This window comes from Cupressus sempervirens, chromosome 1, assembly GCF_028749045.1.
Source record: "Cupressus sempervirens isolate cs-2001-9-10 chromosome 1, ASM2874904v1, whole genome shotgun sequence".
Taxonomy (NCBI): Eukaryota; Viridiplantae; Streptophyta; class Pinopsida; order Cupressales; family Cupressaceae; genus Cupressus; species Cupressus sempervirens.
Genome location: NC_143118.1, coordinates 286,327,234 through 286,349,931, shown reverse-complemented (window position 1 = coordinate 286,349,931; position 22,698 = coordinate 286,327,234). Strand labels below are relative to the sequence as shown.

Below are 22,698 nucleotides of genomic sequence, written 5' to 3'. Positions count from 1 at the left end.
TAAGGGGATTCTCTTAGGTAGCAGCACCTTTAACAGATCTCGCGAATAAGGGAGCCTTTAGATGGATAGAGCCAACATAGGGAGTCTTTGAGAGACTCAAGGAGGTTATGAGCACTTGTCCAGTTTTGGCACTTCTTGATTTCTCACAGCCATTTGTACTTGAGTGTGATGCTTTAGGTGAAGGCATAGGGGTGGTGTTGATGCAGAACATGCACCCTATTGCATAGGAGAGTAAGAAGCTATGGGATAATGAGAGGTTGTATTCCACATATGACAAGGAAATGTTGGCTATCATGCATACATTAGCCAAATTTAGACAGTATCTTGTTTGTAGAAAATTTGTGGTGAGGACAGACCATAATAGTCTAAAATATTTCCTTGATTAGACACAGCTTAATGATAGGCAGCAAAAGTGGGTTAGCAAGGTGCAGGCGTATGATTTTGACATAGAGTTCATCAAGAGGAAGAATAATAATATTGGTGATGCACTTTCTAGGAAGCCATCACTTGCTGCCCTATGTTCATTGAGCGAGATTTCAACAGATTGGAAGGCTCAACTTTTAGTTGAGTATTCCAAAAATTAGCATGCTTGTGAGATCATGGAATGGTTGACACAGGATGACGGATATAGTGTAGTGGATGATGTCATCTACCTACAAGGGCAAGGTCTACCTTGTTCCTGAATCATAGTTGAAGGAGCACATTTTGCATGCTTACCATGATACTCCTATAGCAGGACATCCGGGATATGGTAAGACCTATAGGGTGGTACGAGAGAGATTCTCTTGGAAGGGTCTCAAGGATGATGTCTTACGCCATGTTTGTGAATGCATGACTTGTCAGCAGAACAAGTCAGAGCATACTTTTCAGGCTGGATTGTTGCAGCCTCTGCCTATACCAGAGCAAAAGTGGATAGGGATATCTATGGACTTCATTACAAGTCTTCCTCGAGTTCAATGGAGGGATTGTATTTATGTTGTGGTGGACAGGTTGACTAAGTATGCCCACTTCTTTCCTATTGTAGTGGACTTCATAGCTTCACAAGTAGCTGAGTTGTTTTTCAAAGAGATATTTAGACTCCATGGTCTCTTCAAGACCATAGTGAGTGGCAGAGGCAGTAGGTTCATGAGTTCCTTCTGGCAGGAACTTTTCAGGGTAGCAAGCACAGAGTTGACCCCCAACACTGGCTACCATCCTCAAACGGATGGACAGACTGAGGTAGTTAATAAGTGGGTGGAGGGGTATCTGTGCAACTATGTGTTAGGGCAGCAGAAGGCATGGATGCGTTGGCTGTATTTGGGTGAATATTGTTATAATACTATGCACCACATGTCCATTGACATGACTCCCTTCAGAGCTCTTTATGGCTACGAGGAATTATCTTTTGTTGATTTGACTTTCAGTGAAAACAGAGTTCCCTTGGCACAGGATTGGTTGTAGGAGATCCAAGATATCATGAGATCTCTTAGGGAGAACTTGCAACATGCTCAGAATTAGAAGAAGATGTACGCTGATTGGCACAGGACAGAGAGAGCATTTGAGGTGGGTGACATGATTTTCCTTCATCTACAACCTTATAGACAAAGCACTCTTAAATGGGGAGGAGTTGAAAAGCTCGAGCCTCATTTTTATGGACCTTACAGAGTACTCAGGTGAGTTGGAGAGGTGGCCTATGAGATCAAGTTACCACTAGATAGTAGGGTTCATAATGTGTTCCATGTGTCATGCCTGAAGAAGGCACTGGGGCAGCATATTAAAACATCACTCAATTTACCTCTTTTGGATGAAGAGGGTAAATTGACTTTGGTCCTTGAGGAGATTCTGGAGGTCAGGTAGAAACGATTAAGGAGTAGGGTGATTTGGGAGTACTTGGTGAGCTAGAGAGGTCTACCCATAGAGGACGCCACCTGGGAGGGTGAGTCCATTTTGCATCATCCAGCATTGCAGTTGCTTGTGGGCAAGCCTCTCCGAGAGGGGAGGACTGTCATGTCCCCTCTCTAGTTTGACTAGCAGAGTCATGAGAGTTGGCCTATTATTGGAGTCTCGTAGGCTAGTAGTGGTGGATAGAGACTCATGGTAGATACTCAGTGACTAGAGTTGGTTCTACAGTTAGTTTGAGAGCTAGTTGGGGCAATTCCTTAATTTTAGGGATTTTCCTAAAATTTAGGAGGTTGTGGCAGTGATAAGATTTGAGGCTCCTTGGGACCAGTATAGGTTTCAGTTTCAGGGTGATAGGGTATATTCCCTAATTTCTAGGAGCATCACTAGTTTTTAGGGATGGGACTGCTAGTTGGCTTACATTGCCCAGCATCACTCACAGGCAAGTGACAGGACTCGTTCATTGTTTATTTGGTTGGTTTGGCTTTCTAGTTGAATTTAGCTTTCCAGTTGAATAAAAGGAAATATTTTTAATATTTCCTAAGTTTGCGTTTAAATAAATTAAAATAAAGCTATTTATATAGCTAATTGGAGTAATAAGGGAATTTTGGCTTCATCTGGTCAGGTAGGCCTATTTGTTATAGCTCGTTGGAAAGGTCTTGAATTATTATAACTTATTTTCATCATCTGGAGACCTTCGAGCACATAGAGTTATGTCATTTGAGGAAAGGGGTGTTTTTCCTATACATAAAGGCCTTTTAATTGAGAATATGCCATTTTATAATAAAGGGAAAGGCATATTCTCCCTTTAGGGTTCGATTGGCTTTGAGAGGGAGATAAAAAGATGTTGGCTCATTCTTTCATTATCTTTTACATCTTCATTCTTGGTATTGTGATTTTTCTCTAAGGAGCGATTCTAGAGGACTAAGACACAAACCCTAGAGCCTAGCTATTGGGACACAAACCCCAATAGATGGTTTCAGCAGCATTCTACAGTATTGTTTCAGCAATTGACAAAGATTGTTAAGTTTAGTGTTTGGGGGTGCTTGTGCATTGCACGTTGAGGGTCTTGTTTGGCACGTTGGGATCTTCTTGCTGCCTTGGCGTGACTATAGCAGCCGTACAGCTGCCTTTCAGCTGACACATGATTTGTTGGTTGGCTTACGTCATCCATCTCTACCCTTTTGGTGCATGGCTGGTCCATTCTTGTAGCATCTTTGTCATTCCTTATTTGTAAACACCTTTGTTGGCATATTGATTACATATCTTGCCTGGTACGATTTGTAGCTATTCTGGTTGACTGAATATTATATTATTTGCTGCTGCTGTTAATTATTGTTTTACTTATATCTGGAAAATACAAAAATAGAAGACACGATCTTTATGCAACTTCTATCTATTTCTTTAAGACCACAAGGAAAGTACAGGAAAATCTATTATTTTAATTAAAATCTACAGAAGTACAGTGAAATGATCCTTTTGGGATCTTTCAGGTGCATCAACCAATTAAAGGCTCTTTATAAATGTAGCTTGTGCTTTCACTTGAACATGTTATGTGACTATTCCATTACTGTTATTTCTCCATCGTTGTTGGTATATAGTGACTGGTTGTTTTGAGGATGAAACCCTTTGGAACCATGAAGGATTGGACAAAAGCACATTCCTTCCATGAGAAGTGGACTCATATTCACAGTTGACCATTATGCGTAATAGTTGAAGTTATGGTTCAAATAAGAAGTTAAGTTGCAGATTGAAGGAGTGTAAGCATCAAGTTTAGGAAGTTGAATTCAAGAGGTGGACATTGGTGGAGAGGCAATTGCCCCCAATCATTCCTCTTATCTGTTTATGGTGCCAACGTTACGAAAGGTTTAGGATATGTGTGAGAGGTTGTGATTATAGTGATGAGATGATTCTGAAGGAGAATAAACCACAACAAAATACCATGGCTAATACTTGAAGGTTCTTGCCCCTATCTAGCAATGGAAGTTTGTGAATATTAAGCATCTTGTGATTTGGAAAATTTGGATGACAACCTTCAGCTTGGACGATTGACTTGGGACTCCATGACAATAAGAAAAGAGCATTCAACTAAATCCGGATTTGTATTTTAGTCTATACACAATCATTCACCCAGAGTTGATGAACATGAGTGTACAAACTTGATACAAACAAAACTTCTTGGGACTCGATTTTCTCTATTCATCCTTGTATTGACTGATCTAATATTGTATGTTTATTGGGGCAAATGGGAGAGACCCCACTACAAATATAAGAGTACCGAGATCCCTCCACAAGGCAAACCCAATTGGTACAAAAGGATAGTACCAATCCTCGATATTCTAGAAGTAAGGAATACTTTAGGTTTTGCTCCTACTTTCCATAAGAGAAGGAATCGTAATGCTATGATGAAAGTAAGTGTTATGAAACTAATTATGCAACCTGATTTATGAAAGAAAGAGGTATGAAATGAAAGGGGGGAACGATATGCACCAAAATACACATCTGTAAATGGATTGTCAAATTTAAGTGGAAACTGAAACCGATTGGGATTTGCAATCTATAAGCCAAAATTTGTGAACCCATAAAATATCACTGTGTTAGGTAAAGGTCTACTTCTAGGGTCAAGGTCAACTTAATGTCTAGGTTGACTTGGGTTGAGGTCAAGGTTGACCTCAACCTACTCTGACAAACATTTGAAATCCAAAATGTCCATCAGAAAATGAAATGCTAGATCCGTGAATCCGATCCAAAAAATCTGTAAAATTGCACAATACAAAAAACTAAAAGGAATTTATGTAAGGCAAAACCTCATGCATGTGGATGCTTTCAATTTTGTCTCAATGATGAATTGAAGAAATTGAATGCATGAAGGTTAATCGGGTTATCATAATTCCAAGGAATAGAAGTGGCCATTAGCCTTTGATGAATAAGTTTATACCTTGAAGTTGTGATCAGACCAATGTTTGACATAATACTTGTTTTGAAACTTGTGTTTATAATATAAACTTGCTAACAGAATTAGTAAGGATTTTTATGGTGGGTCCTACCATCCTTTGGGTCTATGTCAGTTTGTTTGTGCAACCAAGTGACACAGAGATAAGGTATTATCAGAGGCAATCAAGAAAAACTTGGCAACACACTCAAGTGCTTAAAGGGGAAACAACGTCTAGATTGATTAGTATTAGTAGGATTCATCGTCTACTAGTATAGGACAGGTTGGAGGTATGGGAGATAGAAGTGGCAATAATCCACCATGAGATGAGGATAGAGAGGCTAGTGATATTATAAGAGGTATTTTGCCAGGATAGGAACAAGTAGCTAATACACTACAATAACTTATAGTTACCATACAATAGTCGAGTGCCACACCTAGGAAACCCAATCTAGTCAAGTAGATGGTAGTAGCATGATTGGTTTGCCACGAGGTGAAGGAGTTGCTAGACACTCTAGTAATAGGTCTTTGATGCATACTTTTATAGCTTGAAATGATGGAGAAGAGGTGAACAATTTTGATTTTCAGATGTGTTGTGGGCAGATTTATCTTCCATTCAGTACATAGGGCAGCTAAGGGAAAGCATGCGAACCAAGCAAAATAGAATGCCTAGGCATCCATCAAGGATCTCAAACATGCTACTAATAAGTTATCACTCCTGACATGTGATGGAACTAGAAAAACAAGTGCAAGAGCTTGGATTCATAAATTAGATACCTTCTTGATTTTCAAGCTTGTAAAGGAAACTAAAGAAATCAAGTCCCAAACTTTGCATTTAGATGGAGCAGTCTATGACTAGTGGCGTCATGGAGTGGTGACTCAGGACTCTGAGTTGATTCATTTGTTTGAGGTATTCAGTGACAAATTGATTGCCCACTTTGATAGTGAAGATGTGGAAGTGTATTATTGGGAGCTGACATAGCTGAAACAAGGTGCGCAATTGGAAAGTTCTTAAGGATGATGTCCTTAAGCATGTTTGGGAGTGTTTGAATTGTCAAGAGAACAAGTTTGAACATGTTTTTCTTGTTGATAATTGCAGCCCTTATGTATTCCCGAGCAGAAGTGGGAGAGTATCCGTGAATTCTATTACAGGTCTACCAAAGGATATTCAATAGGCTCAAAATCAACATAACATATATGTAGACCGCCACAAGACAAAAAGGTCATTTGAGGTTGGTGAAATGGTTTTTTGATGTCTTTAAGCATATAGATAGAGTACTTTTAAGAGAAGCGGTGTTGAAAATCTTAAGCCAAGGTTCCATGGTTTGTATAGGATTTTGGAAAAGGTTGGAAAGGTTGCATATGAGCTTGAGTTGCGATCGGATAGTAGGATTTAATAATTTCATAATGTTTTTCATGTCGCATGCCTCAAGAAGGCAATTGGACAACATGTTGTACCTACTCCTAGTCTACCATGTTGATAATGTAGCTTTGTTCCAATAAAAATTAGATGATAATAATTTGTATTTAAATACATCCATACAAATGTATCTTTTTTACATTAATGCATATATATAATCACATTAGAATTCAAATTATTATCATCCAATCTATCTGATCATTATATCCAAGTATATATTTGATCTGCATCTGCAGACTCTTTCTTGTTGGTTCCATGTTGGCAAAACATGAGACTGCATACCTTATGCTCAAATCCCTTGAAAGCACATTTGAAATAAATAACACTAGCAGAACCCTTGCACTAAAGAGGCAGATTAATCACATAAGCATGAACAAAGGAGAATCCATCAATGCATATTTCTTGAGAATTGTTGAGCTAAGCAATCAACTGTCAACTATTGGATATGAAATTGAGGTGGCCTACCAACTTCATGGGAGTCATTTGTTCAAGGAACAAGTGCAAGATCAAAGCTCCCGAAATTTGATCGGTTAAGATTTGACTATCTACAAGAAGAAACTAGACAGATGACAAAAGGAAACAAAGAAAAACCTATAGATGAGGATATTCATGTTTTAAATAGGAATTCTCATAAGAAAGGTAAGAAGAAGAATTTCAAAAGAAATAAATTTTCATGGAAAGGGTTCATCCAAGCAGAGGAGAGATGTTTTTCAAGTTCAATGTTTTAGATGTGATAAATATGGACACTATGTAGTCAAGTGTCCTTATAGAACAAAGAAACAAGCATCTTTTCTTGAGGTTGGAAAAAAATCTATAATAGAATTATGAGAAATTTATTTTCCATTCAGCATATCAAATCAAGTGTCAAATAAGCTTAACACATGGGTGATAGACAGTGGCTCATCTAGGCACATCATAGGATCTAGAGAATAGTTAGATACTATGGTAGAAGAAACTGATGAAAAAGTAATAATTGGGGATGATTTTGTACATTCAGTAAAAGGAGTTGAAATTAAGAGAAATTTAGTATCCATATTTTCCTCGAAAGACAACGGATATAGGATCACCTTCATGGATGGGAAAGATTTGGCATGGCCAAAGAACTCCACCATAAAGAAAGCTCTAACCATATGTATAAGGCAAGGGTACCTATACAAAAATTCACACTGAGATAAAACAAGCCCTCATCCATGAGACTTCTAACTCAAATCAGATCTAGCATTGAAGGTTAGGACATATTCACTTTCGCACCCTAACCTCCATGGAAAAATTGGTAACAAGACTACCCAAACTAAATCAAATTCATAGTGGGGTATGCAAAGGGTGTGCCTTAGGGAAAAGCACTAAGGGAACTTTCCAAAATAGCTGGAACCAAAAATATACTAGAATTAGTCCACTGTAATGTGTGTGGAGCCATGTTTGTTCTCTCCATGGGAGGTTTCCTATATTATGTAATTTTTGTTGATGACTTCTCCAGAAAGACTTGGATATACTTCCTCAAGTGTAAAGAGTCAGAGGAAATCCTTAATAGGTTTAAGGAATTGAAAGCCCTTTTAGAAAATTCCTCTGGAAAGAAATCAAAATATTGATAACAGATAATGACAAAGAATACAGTTGATTTTTTTTAAAGAATTTTGTGTAAATGCTGAGATTAAGAGGAAGTTTATTGTGCCCTATAATCCTCAACAAAATGGTGTTGCCGAGAGAAAAAATAGAACTACTGTAGAAGCTGCAAAAGCAATGTTATATGAACAAAACTTAGAAATCTCATTTTGGTCAAAAGCTTCTAGGACAACTGTCTACATAAAAAAAGATGCCCCCACTTACACCTGGTAAACAAAACTCCCAATTTATCTTCTACTGGTGTAAAACTTGACACAAGTGACCTCAGAATATTTGGTTGCCCTGTTTACATCCATATGCCTAAAGAGAAGAGGTCAAAACTAGAGCATTTTGGAAAGAAAGAAATATTTGTAAGCTATAGTGAAACCTCAAAAGCCTAGAGAATATATATTCTTGGATAGAGACAAATAGAATTGAGAAGATATGTCATCTTTGAGGAAATTGCCTTCAAGAGGGCAAAGAGTTCTAATGAGATAGAAATTCAGGGTTCACCCAAAGATATGGAGGAGGATTCCTGTTCATGAGTTTCAGACAGAGTATCCCGAAGAAACCACAAATGAAAGCCAAACTACTCTTGAGAATTAGAGGGAGTATCAAGAGGAAAATCAAAATAATAACAATAAAAGGAGACCACTTTGGGCTAGAAAAATGATTGAGGAAGCTGAAAATAATGCGGCACCCAAAGGAACTTTAAGAGAAAGTAAGAGGCCCGACTAATTCTCAAGTTATGTTTCCGTAATGAGTGAATCATTAACTCGAAACCTACGAGTATTACAAAAGCTCTCAAGTATTAGGTATGGAAAGATGCTATGACAGAGGAGTATCAATCCATATTGAAAAATGATGAATGGGAAAGAGTACCTAGACTTAAAGAGGAATTTGTTATCTCTTCCAAATGGCTCTTCAAATCCAAACATGCTGTAGATGGCAATATAGAGAAACACAAAGCATGTTTTGTTGCTAGAGGGTTCTGACAAAAGGAAGGTATTGATTATGAAGATGCATTTTCACCTGTTGCCTGATATACTTCTATTAGAGCAGTCATACCTATTGCAGCAGCTTAAGGCTGGAAAATCCACCAACTGGATGTGAAAACTGCATTTTTTAATGAAACTATCGAAGAAGTCTATTTAGAACAACCTAAAGGTTTTATGATTCATAATGTAGCCTCACCTGTATGCAAATTGACGAAAGCCCTATACGAACTTAAGTAGGCTCCATGAGCCTAGTATGAAAGGATCAACAACTATCTTATGGGACTAGGGTTTACAAGGAATGATGCAAACCCAAATCTCTATTTTAAAGTTATTAAAGGTGATCTGTTAATACTAATCCTATATGTTGATGACTTGCTAATTATAGAGGAAGATTACCTTATTTTCTAATGTAAGAAGGACCTGGCCTCAAAATTCGACATGAAGGACTCGGGCATTTTACACTACTTCCTTGGATTGGAAGTTTGGCTAAAATTTTATGGTATTCTTTTAAATCAAGGAAAATATACTATTGATCTTCTGAAGAGATTTGGAATGTTAAATTGTAGACTGATGTCTACACCCATGGAAACCAATTTACATAAGTTGAAAGAAGCAGCAAGAAAATCTAGAGTTGCAGATCCTACTCTTTATAGAGAAATAATTGGATCTCTGATATGCCTAGTTAACACTATATTGGATATTTGTTATGCAGTAAATGCCTTAAGCCAATTAATGTGCGAACCACAAGCGATACACTGTATTGCTGCAAAGCATGTTTTGAGGTACTTTCAAGGTACAATTAGATATGGTCTTAAATATGGAAATGTTGACCTAGATCTATATGAATAATCTGATTCAGATTGGGCTTGAAGTGTAACTAACCAGAAAAGAACATCATGATGTTGCTTCAGTTTGGGATCGGCTATGATTTCTTGGATAAGTAGGAAACGGTCCTCAATGGCCCAAAGTTCAATAGAAGCCAAATACATTGCAGCCTCTATGGGAGCCAGAGGAGTATGACTTTGGAAGTTGATTGTGAGACTATTTGGTAAGCCCTTGAAACCTACTACTATCCACTGTGACAATAAGAGTTATATTAAGCTTTTAGTGAATCCAATATTCCATGATCGATCCAAGCATACAGAGATTCCTTACCACTATGTTAGAGACATGGTGGAAAGAAATGTGATCCAGTTGGAGTTTATTAGTGGAAGCGATTAGACAATAGACATTCTCACCAAGCGTTTCTCCATAGTCAAAGTTGAACACTTCAGGAAGAAACTTGGTATGGTTGAAATGTAAGTTATTGAGATTGAGTCTAAAGTTGTTTATTTGTACTAATACACACACACATACACACACAAAAGATATTTAACATGCAAACTCTTTTTTGTCATATGTGTGACTCTACAACTTTACGGGCCCCTTGTGTACATTATTGAATGTCGACAATCTTTAAGATAATGAACACTTGTATCTAACATTGTAAGGTGATGACTTTACAATGATTAGTTCTCTATCATGATGAATATCATGTGACTTGATATTTGTGGACATGTCGTGATAGTTAGTATCTTTTGAACATTTGATAGATATCATGAGACTTGATATTAGTTGTAGACATTATGTTCTTTATAAGATATATCATGGTGGATATGCTATGAATTGTTGTGGTAGACATCATGAGACGTGATGTCAGTGCACATACCATGACATGGATATATATAAGAAGAATGTCATTTGAGTTGATATTCTTGAGCATATTATATCATTTTATATCACGAGTTAGGTGATATCTCTTCTCACAAGAGATAAGCCTATCGTAATATATACTTGGTTAGTTTCTTCATCTTCCCTAGCTAAGAGGGAGTGTTGATAATGTAGCTTCATTCAGATAAAAATTAGAGGATAATAATCTGTATTTAACATACATCCATTCCAATGTATCTTGCTTATATTAATGCATATATATATAATCGCATTAGAATACAAATTATTATCATCCAATATATCTGATCATTATATCCAAGTATATCTTTGATCTACCTCTGCAGATTCTTTCTTGTTATTTCCATGTTCATCATATGTATAGTGATCGAGTCATGATCACAGGATCGGGTCATATTGAAACATATATTTCAGATTTAATTCTGATTATTTGTCTTGCAAGATCGGTGATTACATATGCATTATCATTGAGGGAAAATGATAACTAATCCTGATTTATGATCGGGTTTGATTTTTAGTGAATCAGCACATATTAGGGATATGTCCTGAATGGAAATGTCTACACCGTGAATGAAAGGACATGTGTGTTCAATATGATATAAATATGACTAGACCCGATCTGCCTAGAACATATTGAAACAATTAATGTGCAATCTAAACCAGAACAAGTTTAACAAGAAATAAATTCAGACCTTGCTAATATTCAGTGTTTATTAAAATTGGATTTGCAGTACATCCGTACTTGAAATATGATCGAACTCCATATTTTCTGATTTGAATCTGCTCACAATGAACCTGCGATTAAATCATCAAATTCTGAAATAGTAAAAGACATCCCTTACTCTAAATCTGTCAGAAATTTAATCTACATTCACATACCACCTCTAGATGAGGAAGGGAAACTGGTTTTGAAACCTACAAAGCTCTTGGAGGTGAGGGAAAAGAAGCTGAGAAGCTGAGTGATCAGGGATTTGATGCATTGGAAAGACTTGCCATTGGATGACACGACTTGGGAAGATGAAGACATCATACGACATCTGGGTGAGGGAAAAGAAACTGAGAAGCCGGGTGATCAGGGGTTTGATGCATTGGAAAGACTTGCCATTGGATGATGCTACTTGGGAAGGTGAAGACATCTTACTACATCTAGCCTTGGGATTGCCTGAGGGCAAGCAATCTCAAGAAGGGAGGATTATAATGTCCCCTTCTTCTCAGTCAAATGAGGAGCTCAGTTAGCTTTTCTTTCTCATCCTGGTAGGCTAATTGGATACCAAAAGGGATGCTTGACTGGTCATGTCTTTATTTATGGAGAAAATAAAGCATTAGTTAATGGGCTTAATATTATTAAACTTACTTTATGCTATAAAAAAACATTATAAAAGTAGAGTAATTCTATTAAAAAGAAACATTCAGTTATATCTCACAATGTTTAGTGGAGGTGTCAACTTCTTAAAGGGTCTTTATAAATGGATCTTGTACTTTTTCTTGAGCATGTTATGTGATTATCTCATTGGTGTTATTCCTCCATTGTTGCTAGAATACAGTGACTAATAGTTTTGAGGACGAAACCCTTGGAACCACGGAGGATTGGACCGAAACCCATTCCTTCATGAGAGGTGGACTCATATTCAGAGTTTACCATTGTGCATAATGGATGAAGTTTTGATTCAAATGACAACTTAAGTTGCACATTGAAGGAGTATAAGCATCAAGCTTAGGAAGTTGAATACAAGAGGCAGACATTAGTGGAGAGGTAACTACACCAAGCCATCCCTCTTATCTGTTTATGGTGCCAACGTTTTCAGGGGTTTAGCATACATGCATGAGGCTCAAATTATAGTTAGGTGATGATTCTGTAGGATTATAGACCACAACAAAATATCATGGCTAAGACCTGAAGGTTCTCAGCCGTACCTAGCAGTGGAATCATGTGAAAATTAAGTGTCATGAGTTCTGGAAAATTTGGATGCCAAACCTTCAACATAGATGGATTGACCTGGGACTATGACAGAAAGAAAAGAGCACCCGACTCACACTGGATGCTGAATGAAAGTCTATACATAATCATTCATTCAGAGTCAATGAATATGGGTGCACAAACTCAACATGGGCAGAACTTCCAGCTGCTCAATTTTCTCTATACATCCTTGTATTCAATGATCTGATATCGTATGTAAAAAGGGTAACACTGAAGCATTGCTGTATATGATGAGTTAATGGTTGCATCGATTGGTGATGTATTGTTCCTTTGCTGTCATGATCTAAATTGAAGTATAACTTCTGCTGTGAGGCATTGCAAATTTGATGGTTGGTAGTTCAATTGTGGTAATTTCTTTCTTTCCAAATTAAAAAATCAGTAGCTATAAAACCAAACAACGAGAGTGGAGTTTTCACATTGCAGTCCAAGTGTTTGACAAAATTACAGGCAGATGATAAGAACCATTTTTTCTGATAAAGATATTTAAGTAAATGTTTGCTTAAGTGCCTACTTCTATTCCTTGGAGAAATCTGGTTCAAACATTGGACATAACCTCTGATGAATCAGTAAATATTTTGAAGTTGTGATCAGACCAATGTTTTCTGTAATACTTGTTCTGAAATTTGTGTTTACAATATAAGTCTGATAACAGAATCAGTGAGGATTCTTACATGTGTATTCTCACAAGCCCAAAAAATTGCCAGAGGACTTCAGCTTTTTTTTTTTTTTTTTGTGAATGCTATTGGGCGTTCTTTGTTGTAGAATGAAAGGTGTTTTCAAAACAACCTCGACACTTTCAAAACTGCCACCAGCAATGCAAAGCCACATCTTATGACATTTGTGTCTCCAATTTGTGAAATCTGAGAGTTTTCCCTACGGACTTGAAATGAGATTTCCATTTTTTGAAATTGGACAATGTTGTGAGAGGAATTCAAATTGCATTATTATGCAGATTCAGATGCCACTAAACACTTATTTTTGAACCTGCTACACAAATGTTGTCTTATCTATGATTACTTTGCCATCTAATCTAGAATAAAAATCAGATCCATTTTTTGGATCAAGCAGAAAGCTGCAGAAAGAGAGATAAAAAGGGTTGTAATTTTGCATTAAAGACACTCAAACCATACAGAACTGTCTCAGTTGAATACTGTGGAGCACTCAATTGAGAACCATTGATGCATGCAATTATATTATGATTGATACATAAAAGTAGACCATATTAGTTGAATATTAAGTCTAGAATGTTCATAATAATATGATTTTAGGCTAATGCATTGAAGCTTGAAGATGTTTGTAAAAAAGTTAATAACATCTGTAGTGCCTAGGAATAGTTAAAAAGATTTCCCAAGGATATGCTTTGTGAATTCACCTGCTATGTCTTATATTTATGATTTCCTGAAAATATTTGCAAGGATGGGGTACCAATTGTCATTGATATCTCAACTTCTTGTTTAGAATACTGTTAATTGGAACTTGTTCTCACATTTTTGTTGGAATGTGTGGGGAATTCATTTTTACTTTTAGTCAGAAGGAACCCTTAAAAATTGGAGAAACAGTTGATTTCAAAAGATGAAGTGAGCCACCATCACTGCAAAAACTAAGTGCTGTTACAAAAAAAACACAGTTAAACTAATAATATGTTTTACAGTAAGCAGAAAGAAAGAAAATAAGAATTCATATTAAGGTCCACAAGTTACCAGAGTCTAATCTGAAATTGATAATTTGTTGTTTTTCTATGTTAGATAATTAACAACAAAGGCCTTGGTCTGCAAAGCTGTTGGTGGACTCTTGCTTGCTTCCAATGGGTATTTCTTCATGCCTTTGGATATATACGTCTGCATTTTGATTTCTTAGTTGTGCAAAAAATATTTTTTATATGCTGAAAATTTATTAGAAACAAATGGTGTTGACAATAATACTTGCAGGCTCGATTTTCAGTGGCATATAGGCGATTGACATCTTTTAGTGGGCCACTTTATGATCCAGGAAAAGTCGGAAATGCACACCAAAAGCTTAAGGCCATATAAGGAGTACTTTTAGTTGTACTGTAACAAGATTGACTGGAACAAACCATAAAACATGGATATTTTGTTGAAGAGAATTTAGATTACAGATATATAGTGATTCAAATCTTCAAATAGTTATGGTATGTTGTACTGTTCTTTTCCATTGTAAATATATGATTTTTCATCGATTTAAAAGAGGTGAGTGTATCCTTCTTGAAATCCTTATTTTCACCTAGTGAAACTTGATCTTCATTTTTTCTTAGAATGAACTTACTTTCTATGAAATTTGTGAGAGTCTACTCTGTACACATCATTGCTTCTTAATGGAAGGATGAGATTTTTAAAATCCAAATCTTGAATAAATAAATACCATACAGTCAAATAGTAACGTAGACGAGTAATTACTTCTCAAATATTAACTGGCAGCAATTGAATTGAAATTCATGACTCTAGTAACATTTTATTAGGACAAATATGTAAAATTATACATGGTAACTTAGTAAGGCACCAAAATTTTCCTATCACATGTAGTATATGGTCTAGAAGATTGCTTCTTGACTATTGCATTGGATTGCATTTCTCCATGTAGTCTGCTCCTTTCTATTGGTTTTCCTAGCATCAACCTTTCACATTTTGTCAATCTTTACTGTTATTATTCGTCAGCAACTTTTGGTTTTGTATTATGAGGTAATTCTTCTAAGCTTGTTGATGTTTTTGATAGCTTCTGTCGGATAAACCTAGATATAATTATATATGAGATCATACATTTGCAGTTTGGCTTTGATACCATGTTGTCTTTATGAGTATTGCTGCAAAAGTAATAGCATTGCCATAATATAAAATCTGATTAACGAATAGACATGTCCCTTCATGGGACATATCTCTTCATGGCTTGTTCTCAATATAAATAAGAGATAGCTCTCATTTGGAAAACACATACCAAACATTATGGCAACGCTATTACTTTTGTAGCGATCCTCATAAAGGCAACATGGTATCAGAGCCAAACTGCAAATGTAGAAAATATATTACAGTCAACAAACAATATCCAAAGATTACACTGGAATGACAGTAAGAAGCATCGATGACAACAGAAGAGACAAAAGAATGAAATTTATTAGTCACATGGAGGGAAGCGACCAACAACGAATGGAAAAGAGATAACACCGTCTGCAAACAATTCTATATAAAACCATTCAGAGAGAGTCTTAAGAGTGAAAGTGAATGAAAATAGACCTAAACATGATATGTCAGTAGATTCAATAAATTACGGACTCTAAAATGGTTGCCCAAAAAAAAAAAAGTTTGATAGAAACACTTATATGTAACATAAAGATTAACAAGACTTATATTTAATGGAGATCTCCTAAGTGTGTGCATAACATTTTGCTGTGGAAGATAGACTACAAGTAAAGGTTACATCTATATATTTGAATTAAGCCATGACTAAGTGCATCATCCCTTGATAATTACAGTTTACTTTTTTTCTTCTTTTCTTCTATGCGGGTCGAGTCTAATTGGAGAAGAAAACTTTGCGTGTAGTGTATTTGGGCGCTACTATGAATGCATGGTTTCTTTGGTTACTAATTTTTTGAGATTGTGACTTGACTATGACCTTGCGTTGGATCTTAAACCACAACATGACTTTGGGGTGTCTAAAGTCGAATTCCAATTAGGCCGCTGCAAATAAGTAAACAGTCAGCTATACTACTAACGTGTCTTTCAAACTCAGAAGCAATAATATCGTCTAGTTACCAGAACAAATATCTATTCTGAATTGATATGATATGATATGATATGATAGATTTTAATGACGTCCACGAGACTAAAGTAGTCTATGGGACCCATGCAATCGCCCTCCCGAGTCAGGAGCCAAACTAGTCAGTTGCAAAGTTTTGGTTAACTTGTCTCTTCTTCTCTGAATTTTGATAATCAACTCCGCTGTTCTCTTCACTTGATCTTCCTCAAATAAATAGTTGAAGTCCTTGTTCTGCAGAATTTTTGTATAATCAGATCTGATGTCGTTGTAAGCCAAGCATTCCATGACAAAGTGTTTCTCTGTCTCCACTGTTCCCATATTGCAAAATAAACATGTTCTGTCTGCCCACTCTTCCTTTGGAACTTGCCATCTACCAGTTTCACATCGCAGCTGATGTGAACTAGTTCTAATTTGTGCCATCAACATTTTTGCTTTCCAGTTAATAGGTGCCCTTATATAGGCCTTTTCATCATGACTAGAAGTGGGATTAAATTCTTTAATGTAATAAGATTTTTTCCTCCCTATGTGTCTTGTCTTGATGTCACTTAAAGCCTGTATTCAACTCACGATATGAATAGAATGGGCACAAAACAAATATAATGATAATAAGTCTTTAACAATTTTCAAGCTAAGATTGCATTAAACAAACCCACGATTTTATTGGTGGTGACAGAATATGAGTCCTCGTGTTTTTGCATGATGCAATATGGTTGTGAGAAGTAGTTGTGTTTCTAAGGAGAAATGAAATTAATATCTGACAATTGAAAATGAATGACACAGGTTGAGTTGATTTTGTTTGATAGAAAAGTCAGCATACAAGGTTGGGTATCGGGTGCATATTGAATAGTGACTTGGACAAATTAATTCAGCTTGATCAAAGTTATATGGAAGGACCCGCCATCGTACATGTTAATTAAGAAGATTGTGAGATAAGCATTAAGTGTGAAGATGATGAAATCCAAACACTCAACTATAGTGTGAAGAAGGTTGACAGGTTAATTGTAGTATGAAGACGATGAAATCCAAACACTCAACTGACAGTTGATAGGACATCACCCCTCGTGCTAGGTTAGGTGATACACATGTGCAAAGGGACCCACCACCATGGAGGACTTACGAAATAGAAGGCATTGCATTCAATGTGGGGTCAATTCATTAAGGCACTAAATTTCAAATTGCATTCAGTGAAATCATAACCAAGCAATAAGATAAGCGACAACGCAAATAAGAAAAACCTTATCGAGCCAAGTGGTAATAAAAGAAATTATAAATATTTAATCGAAGTACAAATCAGTAAACTATAGAGGGTAGTCTATCCAAGGAAGATAAATAGCAAATATAAAAATGAGATTGATAGTTTCATGACTGATTTGTAATCAAAACTTGTATTTGTGAATAAGGGAGACTTTGTGTGACTTATTGTGAAATTTTTAACATTAAAAATATAAAGGGCATAAGAGATGTACAAATGGAAGACAAAATAATCAATTCAAGAAGAGCATATATTTGAAACATAATTACAGATATATGGACTCGGTATAAACAGGGACATTACAATGATATATGGACTAACCGATTAAGTATGAGAAGGTCAAAATACTTTAGTATTATTGACAATTTGTAAAAGAGACAAAATCAATGTTATGTAGAACTAATGGTGACTGAGACAAGATTGGTCAAATACATAATCATGAGGGGAAATAACAAGAGACACTATCAGAGTTCCAAATTTGAACCATCCTTAGTGGTGAAATGATTCAAAAGAGAATATGTATCTCAAATAATCTTAGAAGTTATGTTATGGTGTGATGGATCCTTATTAAAGCAATTCGTATCAAGGATGTATAGATAAGTATTCATTATCTTTGAGTATTATATTAGTCTCTCTCTCTCTTATTTTATTTTATTGTGTATTAGAGCTATTTGCCTTGATATTTTCCTTTGAGTATGTTATTGCAAGAAGAAGGAGATTGATAGTAGATTTAGTGGGAATTTGAATATCCAAATGAGTGACTACATTTTTATGGGCCTCCACCCCTATTTACATCATGAAGAAGTGATGACTTTTGAATGATCATCACTTGTATTTGTGGAAGTTATTGAAAGGTGACGATCTTACAATAGCTTAATTTTCTATCATGATAGATATCTTACGATGTATATGCAGATCATGATAGATTATACTTTACATGGTGGATGTTTATATGGTATGCATTATGAGAATGCATGTGCATATATCTTATAAACATTTTTAAGTACATGGTGAATGTCATGCAAATTGATGTTCTGGAGACCATTACATGGAGTACTTGGTGAATATCATGCAACTTGATGTTCTAGAGGCCATTACTAACAATACTTGGTGAACATCTTGCATCTCAACATTCTAGAGGCCATTAATCAAAGAGTATTCGGTAAATATCATGTGTTGATATTCTGGAAGACCAATTGTCATGGTATTAGATGTGATATCAAGCCTTATTTGAGTACTTGGTGAATATCATGTGTTGATATTCTGGGAGACCAATACTGATTATATCAGATGTGATATCAAACCTTATTTGAGTACTTGGTGAATATCACGTGTTGATATTTTGGAAGACCAATAGAAGTAGACTATTTAGAGTGTTGATATTTACAGTATTTAGAGTATTATGATACATGATATCAAATGTGATATCAAAATGTAAGTTAGAGTATTTGATGAATAGTGTTGATATTCTAGAAGATCAATATTCTTGATATCAAATGTGATATCAAAATGTAAGTTAGAGTATTTGATGAATAGTGTTGATATACTAGAAGATCAATATTCTTGATATCAAATGTGATATCAAAATAGTGGATATCTTTTGATCAAATATATCCTTAAAATTTGTCATTCTTAATATTACCAATATTATAATATTAATCCTATGTTTATCCTCCCTAGCCAAGAGGGAGTGTTGATGTTTGATAGCTTCTATCGGATAAACCTATATATAATTGTATATGAAATATAAATTATATATATATGTTCATTATATTTGAGATATAAGTTTATTGTTATATGAAAGAAATTTGTGTGTGAGAGAGATTAAATTTGTTATTATATTAATTATTTGATTAACGAATAGACACGTCCCATGAAGGGACATGTCTCTTCATAGTTTATTATCAACTTAAATAAGAGATTGCTGTCATTTGGAAAACACATACCAAACATTATGGCAATGCTATTACATTTGTAGAAATCCTCAGAAAAACAACAAAGCTATTATGTGGCATTAGAAATGGTTCAGTTGTTATTCTTTAACAATTTGTTTCATATTCTTAGAGTACTAAGTAAGTAGAGGAAACTTGCCATGGCCATCAAATTTGTCGAGTCAAGTTTTTGATATCAAAAAGTACTAACAAAGATATAGATTATTCAACAAAGTATTTGATAATTCATTCTCTACACTAGTTTGAGGGTATCATGCAAAAATGTGGGTTCATTGAAAATTGTCTTCCAAAGTAATTAAAATTGCAACATGGTGACTAAAAAACACCAAATAAAACAACAATCAAGTTTAGGCAAAAAAAAAAAAACTCTAACCATGGTGAAATTCACCATGATGGAGCATGTTGATCTCTGTATTGCGTAGATTTGTCCAAGATGCTCTATTATGACATGCCTTTACATAAAATTGACTACATAATGATGCTACTATGCAAAATGAGCAAGAGACATGAACATGACCAAGTTATAGGTTTAAAAGATTTTGGATGGGAATAAAGCTAGACTTATATGTAAAGGATATTCACAGCAAGAAGGTATAGATTATGAAGAGACTTTTTTCCCTATTGGTAGAATGGAAGTAGTAAGAATGTTCTTGGCTTATGCAGGAAGTAAAAGATTTAAAGTGTATCAAATGGATGTAAAGTCGTCATTTCTGAATGAAGAACTTGAAGAAGTCTACATTGAGTAGCCTGAAGGATTTATGTTGGAAGAAAAAAAGGATATGGTATGCAGACTAAAGAAAGCTTTGTATGGTCCAAAGTAGGTACCTAGAAAATGCTATGCAAGATTGGATAAATATTTGGCACAGTCTATGGCACCAATATTTTCAAGATGACTTCTTGTCAGCACTAAGTTGTAACACAAATGCAACTCCGTAGCCCAATTGTACAACATTCCCATTCTCATGGCATTCACATATTCATTTAGTATATCTAGTAATGCTAGGCCACACATCATGCAAACATGTACATGTATAATGTATATATACCAACAACAAAAAATGTGCCCTAGTCTATAGCTCTTTATTGTACACGTTTGATTTGGTGCTCTAACCGCAGGCTCTTTACATTCTCCTCTTTATGTACACACAAATCAATGATAAAGAGAAACTACGGGGCTACACAATGGAAGGCTTTTTTGAGTTGGGGGAATGGAAGGGAAACTAGAAGTCATTAAATTTTGATTGATTGTAATATAACTTATGCTGCCACCTGTTTCTTCCATATACTCATCCATTCATTTAGGATTTAGAGTGAATGTGTATTTTGTCTCTTGTTGTGCCCTTATGATCTATGTCTCTACAATAATCTTTTTCAACAGAGAAGGAAGAAAGGAAAAGGGAAAAGGAAGGGTCTTGTATACATAGTGTAGTACAAGTGGTTTAAATACAACCACATTAGTGGCTAGGAGTAGTAGGAGGCTAGGTCAGTCAATAGTAGTGGTTGTAGTAGTAATAGTAATAACTATACCACACTATACTGTGTAGAGGCAGACTATAGTATGATCATAAATAATATATAGGCCTAGTCCTATTCATGCCCATTATATGATCATGCAATAGAAAATCCAAATAATCCTTTATCGATCTTAGCTAAAGCCCCACAAAGTCCTTTTTGTAGAGAAGGAAGAAAGGAAAAAAGAAAAGGAAGGGTTGTGTATACATAGTGTAGTACAAATCACTTACATGCAACCACATTAGTGGCCAGTAGGAGCAGTAGGAGGTTGCATCATCTCGAATGATATGTGCATACTGAATGATGAGTGTCTATACTGAGTACTCCAAAACCATCAATTTCATGCCTTCATATATACACAAAATCTTCCTAGATTCTTTCTACTAAAATGCCCATTTCAATTCATAAAATTGTCTTAAAATTGTGTCATTTCATGTTCCTTGTTGTACACAAATTTGATGTTGTGTTCTAACCATGGGCTCTTCACTTTCTCATCTTTACATACACACAAATCAATGATAAAGAGAAACTAGTGGGCTACACAATGGAATCTTTTCTTGAGTTAGGGGAATGGAAGGGAAATTGAAATTCATTAAATTTTGATTGAATGTGTTATAACTTAAATGTCCTCGCCTAGATTTTACATTCATTCATTCATTTAGGGTTCACCAGTAATATATATTTTGTCCCTATAGTGATCATTTTTGATGGAGAAGGAAGAAAGGGAAGGAGAAGAGGAAGGGTCTTGTATACACAGTATATAGTACAAGTGGATTAGATACAACCACATTAGTGGCTAGTAGAAGCACTAGGAGGCTAGGTTAGTCAGTATTAGTGGTAGTAGTAGTAATTGTACTAACTATACCATACTATATTGTGCAAAGGTAGACAATAGTATGATCATAAATAATAACTAGGTTGAGGCCTATTCGTGCCCATTATATGATCATGCAGAAGACAATCCAAATAATCCTTTATCGATCTTAGCTAAATCCCCACAAACTCCTTTTTGTCAAGAAGGAATAAAGGGAATAGAAAAAGGAAGGGTCTTGTGTACATAGTGTAGTACAAGTGGCTTATATACAACCACATTAGTGGCTTGCAACAGCAACAAGAGGCTATATTATGCCTCTGATACAGCAAAAGAAAAATTTAAAATATCAGCAATCGTTAGTTTTTCAACGCCTGTTATGCCTTGCGATGGAAGTTTCCACATGCATGCTATATCATCGATGCTAATTGTGATGGAGAAATCAATGGCCATTTGCAACAGACAATCGTTAACCATATAGAAATCTTGTCGCAAATTATATGATCGATGGTGATTACGATGGAGAAAATGATGGTCATTTGTGGTAGTTAGTTGTCGGTCATATAGGATTCCCAACACAATAGTCATTGCAAACTATATGACTTAACTAAAATTATGAAAAAGAAACTAACTATTATTTGTGACGGATGGGTGTCAAATTTTCGATGGCAATTCAATATTTGTGATGGCATAAGCGCCGTTCATTATGGTTGACCCACCCATGGTTTGCGATTGGAATTGCCATCAAAATTTTGATGGCAACCCTAGCTATGGCAACTTGCGATGGAATAACTTTGATGCCACGTGATATGAACAGTGAGACAACTAGGTGTCGAGATGCTGATGGGTTGGCCTTCGAAGAAAAGA

At 35.6% G+C, this 22,698-nt stretch overlaps 1 protein-coding gene across 2 annotated transcripts in view; it reads left to right on the top strand.

Moving 5' to 3' along the window:
- The window catches only part of LOC149577217 (MATE efflux family protein), a 219,335-nt gene extending 204,595 nt beyond the window's left edge, over positions 1 to 14,740 (top strand). Inside the window, exons 13-14 of one of the 2 annotated variants that reach the window (XM_089829511.1) lie at positions 14,282 to 14,344; positions 14,465 to 14,740. In XM_089829511.1, the coding sequence (XP_089685637.1) occupies positions 14,282 to 14,344; positions 14,465 to 14,566 (165 nt within the window). In that variant the 3' untranslated portion in view covers positions 14,567 to 14,740. The remainder of the gene's footprint in view (positions 1 to 14,281; positions 14,345 to 14,464) is intronic. The other variant, XM_089829556.1, reaches the window with a different exon arrangement.
- Positions 14,741 to 22,698: the final 7,958 nt, after the last annotated feature.